The following is a 6,397-nucleotide window of genomic DNA, read 5'->3' as shown; positions in this document are numbered from 1 at the left end:
GTTCATGTTCAGCTACAGAGACACAAACGTTTCTACTCTTATTTTGAGGGGGTGAAGCTTAGTGTTCATGTTCAGCTACAGAGACACAAACGTTTCTACTCTTATTTTGAAGGGGTGAAGCATTTCATTTCCTCACCCTCAGGAAGACCTCCTGCTCCTCGCAGGCCGGACCTTTCCCGTTGGACACCGTCATGTTCTTGGCGAACTGGAAGGTCCGACTGTGCAAGAAGAGGACGCGTTTAGTCGCTTCTTTCTGCTTCAGACGGTCCAATAGGAGGTCTACACGAAAATCTGGAGGAGACGAAGGAGGGCATGAAGCTGGAGAAGTTCTTATTAATGGAGACATGACGTCTGTGAATGCTGCAGAGAAGCTGCTGGTGTTTAACTCACTGAGAGTAGCTGGAGCTCCATGACCGCTGGCCTTCAGACAGTACTTCACTGTGAAGCTGGACACACACACACTTTTTAGAGTCAAATAGACCATAAAGCAGGGTATGCTTTAGGGGCGGGGCTACACGGTGAACCTGAGAACCTGATCTCGTTTAGGTGTTAATATCAAGCGTCCACATTGAGATTGTTCTGCTCTGTAAAGGTCAAACCTCCAACGTTATGTCTGATAGTAGCACACTCATCTCAACTGAGCTCAACTGAGGGGAACAGGAAGTGGAAGGACTACCAAAATAAAATAATGATTATAATAAATCAATGAAGGGAGTGAAAAACTCACCACGACACCAGAGTGGAGGTACCAGGATGTGTGCAGGTCTTCTCCTCCGGGTTGATGATCTGAGGTGTCATGTCCAACGTGGCGTTCACACTGATCACTGGACGAGCTCTGACACACACACACACACACACACACACACACACACACACACACACACAGTGAAGGGGTTAATGTGTCCCAATAGTTTCTATAAAGTCAGCAGGAGAAACCTGAATGAAAACAGCAGCTCTTTGATATCAGAGGTGGCCTCGCTCATTAAACCACTCACTGACACACACACAGCCACAGCAGGGGGGGGAACAATCACACACACACACACACACACACACACACACACTGTATGATTACCTGTATAAAACAGCTTTGTCTGCTCCGAACACTCCCACTATTAAATCTGAAAGACAGACACAAACATCAGCAGCTCATTTGATCCCTGCTGAGCCACCACACATATATCTATATTTATATATGCGTGTGTGTGTGTACCTGGATATCCATTCTGGTCTATGTCAGTGTTTCCAGTCATGGAGTACCCAAAGCTAGCAGGCATGTAGCTGGACGCCCACTTTCCCTGGAGGACCTGAGAGACGAGACACAACTATGAGTCAACACAACCAGCAAACAAATACATGTGTATACATTGAACCTTCCTGTTGAATGTTACAACAGTTTAGTGTCTAATGTTCTGACGATTGGTCAGAAACAACAGAGTTTAATCCAGTTATCTAAACAGTTATGGGTTATGTGACAGTGAAACTAAAAAATGAACAGTTTGAGAGAAACAAAACAACCACAAAGAGAAACAAAACAACCACAAAGCAATTAAAAGATGTTCTTGAACATCTACTCCATCTGTTGAGGAAGACCATGTGATACGATCGAAAGCTGTACAACAAGTACTCAATGGACCTTGTGGAGACTTGTCTTTAGTTCTGCAGGTATTTGGTCATAAACCAAAGTATCAGACACATAAACATGTTGACCAGATGATGGCGATACATGTAAATTCAGAGGATCAATGAAATGAAGTGCAGCTACGATGCTAACGTGGCTAATAAATGGATTGTGGTATTTACCTGAGAGGGGGAGGAGTCAGGCCCCTGAGGACGACCATTGTGGATGTAGACCAGGCCGTAACGGTCGGGGCCTCCATAGGGAGCAGAGATGGCCACATCTGGAGGGAGACGAGAGACGTGAGGTGAGCCAGGAAGGATCAAGGTCCGGGTCCGGACCAGTGTGTGTGTGTGGGTGTGTGTGTGTGTGTGTCTCACCGTTGTACCCGTCCATGTCCAGGTCTCCCAGTGCTGTGATGGCAGAGCCGTATCTGGCGTAGACCTCAGACCCTGTGAGCATCTGAGGGGGATGGAAGGAGAATCTACCTCGACCCAGGTACACCGACACCTGAAGAACACACACACACACACACACACACACACACACACACACACACAGTCAGCTGTAGTAAATATGGAGGTTAATTTCTATTTTCTTCACCTTTGCAGGATAATATTTGCATGTTAACTGTTCTTACAGGTAGAAGCTGAGTGATGCATTCTGGCATTTAAAGTGCATTAAATTACTGCTAATGCTGACGCAAACACTTCCTGCTGCTTCAAAATAAAACAATTCAACTGGACAAACACAGGGCTGTTATTGTGAAACAGCCACAGGAAACAATGTGTTCATCAGACACTAAACCAGACAGCTGTCTATTATTTGATGTTGTAAATCTGTCACAAGCATGTTGACGTGTTCATGCTTATTATGCACCACGTTTATTGTGTTGACATGTTAGCATTTAGTGTGCTATCATGCTAACCGTAGCGCTAACAGTCATTCGTCTCCTCATGTACTTTTGCTGCCACTGTAGTTTTATTCACACGTGCACCAGAACTAACTGAACCAATGTAGTTTTAGCAAAGCAGTGTGTGTGTGTGTGTGTGTGTCCTACCTGTCCCACCTCCCTCAGTTTTCCATCTGAGCCTCTGTCCATGAAGAGAGGAGCTCCAACCAGCAGATCTACCAGACTGACGGAAGTGAAGGTACAGTCATAAAGTATGTGAAGTGTCTCTGCTAACACACATTCCTCACTGAACACACATGCTGGATGTATTTCCTGCCTCATAAAACACGTGTAAACTATTTGTTTAGTTGTTTGTAATTGTCTGCGACCTGCATTGTTTACATGAACTTGTGGTCTTCTTCTCCTTTTAATTGGCGCGCTGCAGCGTATTAGAGCCACCAGCTGCTACTGAAACATGTGCCATGTTAAAACCTGATTTAGTCCGTCACCATCTTCTTTATTTTGCAACCAGAATTGACACAAAGGGGGCGGAGCTAAAAGTGGAACCCAATGCTGAATAAAACATTTTTATGACCAAAATGTTATAATTAACTTTGATGAAGTGAAATGTTTAATGTTGTAAGATGAAAAACACGGATGACTTCCAGACCCCCTCTGGTAGAGACCTGTCAATCACTGTGTAGCCCCGCCCTAAAGCATCCCCTGCTTTATGGTCTGTTTGACTCTAAATGGACCATAATGTACTAAATGAACATCATGCTGTATTGAAGAAGACTTGAAACTAGAGATTGAGACCATAAACTCATGTTTACAATGTTTACTGAGGTAATAAGTCAAGTCTTACCCGTCACTGTTAACATCTGTAGCAGCCACCGAGTGTCCAAAGTAGGCCGCCATCTACAGACAGAGAGGAGGAGGAGGAAGGTTTAATACTAAAAATATGAATTCTGTTTCCATTACATCACACCTTTAGTTCCTCTTATACTTGAGCTTCTGCTCTTCTTCGTGTGTCTTTGATTTTACATACAGTATTTAATGAGCTCTGATAGAGGAAACCTGAGAATCGTTGTTCATAAGACAATAAACTACTTTAGGATAAGTATAAAGAGTTCACTGGAGGACAGACTGGTTCAACAAACAGCTGTTCAAACTCTTGTTGCTCTTGATGATGGTTGTGACTAACATGAGAGAGCGAGCGAGAGCGAGAGAGAGAGAGGACGAGTTATGGAGGCCAGACAGGAAAGTGAGGAACTCTGTCATTAACTGATGGAAGCCTCTCATTTACTCCCTTCACTCTCCTCCCTCCTCTCTCCTCCCTCCTCCCTCTCTCCTCCCTCCCTCCTCTCTCCTCCCTCCCTCCTCTCTCCTCCCTCCTCTCTCCTCCCTCCCTTTACAGATTTAGGAACTTCTTGTGTTGCTGCTCAAGAAAGAATATTTATTTTCATACAAGAATAATAAAGAAGATTCTTTTCTTAATTAAATGTATTTTTTTCCTCACAATATCATAAAAAAGAGAGTATCCCTCCTCCCTCCCTCCCAACTTCCTCCTCCTCCCACCTAAATGTTTACTCCCTCTTCTAACCCTTAAGAAGCAGTATGAAGGCAGAGTGGTGCAGCTCACCTGTGTTCCTGTGAAGTTCACCATGGACTCCATGTTGAGGCCATTGAAGATGTTCACCTGCAGCAGAAAACCACGACACAGGAAGTCATCCGAGCTCCAGGGATTCATTCAAGTGTGCGTGTGTGTGGGTGTGTGTGTGGGGGTGTGTGTGTGTGGGGGTGTGTGTAGGTGTGTGTGTGTAGGTGGTTGTGTGTGTGTGTAGGTGTGTGTGTGTGTGTGTGTGTAGGTGTGTGTGTGTGTACCCCTTTAACACTTACATAGCCCAGAGCCTTGTCTCCTCGAGGTACTCCGGTCACGTAATCTATGCAGGAGAGAAAAGTCACAACTCTGGTGACGACTTCTGTCGGCGCGAACCTTAAAAAATTCTAAATGATATCCTTTAATATTTTTTTATTGTCATCTAAAGCTGTTACATAAAAAACACTAAATTCAAATGATAATGAAAGATTGTATTTTACTGAAGTATAATAATGACTTTAGAGCTCGTGTTCAAACTACTGGATTTATTCAAGTTTATCACCAAAACTACATTTTACAGATGACATGTGAACACCTCATGATAACGTTATAATGTACCTTCAGCCAGTACTAATGTTCACTGAGCAGAGCCTGAAGGCATCATCATGTAACTGAAGTGAACCTCCGTTGGTTAGCCGTTAGCGGTGCTGCTAACGGGTGGGGGGGTCTAATCTCTAATCTCACCTTCTTCTCCGTCTTCGTTGAAGTCTCCGACCGTCACAGAGTATCCTGAGAACCACGAACACATGATGTCATCACAGTTCAGACAGCTGTGATTCATATACAGATGTTGATACTCATGGTGTGTGTGTGTGTGTGTGTGTTACCTAAATAACTGTCGTCGTACTGAGCGCTGGCTGACTTGGTGGTGAGGGTGTGTCCATACGGAGTGATGTACTTTCCATCAACTTGGGCAAAGATCTCAGAGAGATCGTCAGAAATCAACTGACCTGAAGAGAGACGAGGAGAACATTAGAGAAGAAGACGAGGACAACAGCAAGAGAAGAAGACGAGGACAACAGCAAGAGACGAAGACGAGGACAACAGCAAGAGAAGAAGACTTTGATATCGTTCATGAGTTTGTTTGCAAGCTTTAGGTTTAGAAAAATATTCAGAACATGTAATTGAAGGAGTCACAGAGACGCAGCGTTAACAAGTGTCTAATCACAACCAGAGGGGTGTGTGTGTGTCTGTCTGTGTGTAGCTGTGAGTGTGTGTAGTTGTGAGTGTGTGTGTCTGTCTGTGTGTAGCTGTGAGTGTGTGTAGTTGTGAGTGTGTGTAGCTGTGAGTGTGTGTAGCTGTGAGTGTGTGTAGCTGTGAGTGTGAGTGAGTGTTGACTCAACAGGAAACAATAATTAGGCTAACACACCCCTGGAAGAGAGAGAGAGAAAACATGTGTGTGACTGAGTCAGGATACAGTCTGTGTGTCACACCCTGTACAGTCAGACTACACCCACACACACACACACACACACACACACCCTGCCAGTAGAAGCTGCCTGGTCCTCCCACCACCACTCTGTTCTTCTGAAAGCACAGAAAAAAGAAAGAATGAAACTTTTATCACTTTCACTTATCATTGGACCTCATCAGATCAGTGATGAAGTACTCAGATTACTCCCTTTGGTAAAAGTACTAATACCACACAGTAAGAATAAGTACCTTCAGGAAGTCGACGCTGAATCCGGCCTGACAGAAGCCCTGCCCCTCAGGTGAGTTGGCATCTGGACAGAGAAATAAAACAATACAAAGTTAACAGATGATACACTATCATTAATATTATTATTATTATCCAGTCTATACATCCAACAGTCAGAGTCCTTAGAATATAACTATAAAACGTTTTAGGTACTTTCAATACTAAAACCCTGAAGAGAGAAGTGACATATTTATATATATATATATATATATATACACACACACTAGTGTCTGACTGAGGACTGTAGTTCTATGGTCCTGTAGTTCTATGGTCATGTAGTTCTATGGTATTGTAGTTCTATGGTCATGTAGTTCTATGGGCATGTAGTTCTATGGGCATGTAGTTCTATGGGCATGTAGTCATGTAGTTCTATGGTCATGCAGTTCTATGGCTTGCAGTTCTATGGTCTTGTAGTTCTATGGTCTTGTAGTTATATGGTCATGTAGTTCTATGGTCCTGCAGTTCTATGGTATTGTAGTTCTATGGTCCTGCAGTTGTATGGTCCTGTAGTTGTATGGTCCTGTAGTT

The 6,397-nt window shown here is 43.8% G+C and overlaps 1 protein-coding gene across 1 annotated transcript; it reads right to left on the bottom strand.

Moving 5' to 3' along the window:
• Positions 1–6: 6 nt before the first annotated feature.
• On the bottom strand, positions 7–5,919 carry LOC116378679 (integrin alpha-V-like; the record flags this gene model as incomplete). The annotated part of the gene is made up of 15 exons (XM_031840590.1): positions 7–291; positions 391–446; positions 728–835; positions 1,076–1,121; positions 1,214–1,307; positions 1,804–1,901; positions 1,999–2,128; positions 2,679–2,754; positions 3,376–3,428; positions 4,153–4,209; positions 4,410–4,453; positions 4,855–4,899; positions 4,998–5,120; positions 5,652–5,697; positions 5,833–5,919. Coding segments are annotated over 15 exons (1,230 nt in total), but the record flags the coding sequence as incomplete, so codon positions are not given.
• Positions 5,920–6,397: the final 478 nt, after the last annotated feature.

Source organism: Anarrhichthys ocellatus, unplaced genomic scaffold (assembly GCF_004355925.1).
Source record: "Anarrhichthys ocellatus isolate YVR2014 unplaced genomic scaffold, GSC_Weel_1.0 scaffold2990, whole genome shotgun sequence".
NCBI classification, from domain to species: Eukaryota; Metazoa; Chordata; class Actinopteri; order Perciformes; family Anarhichadidae; genus Anarrhichthys; species Anarrhichthys ocellatus.
Note: the sequence above shows the minus strand (reverse complement) of the source record. Positions and strands in the feature narration are given on the sequence as shown.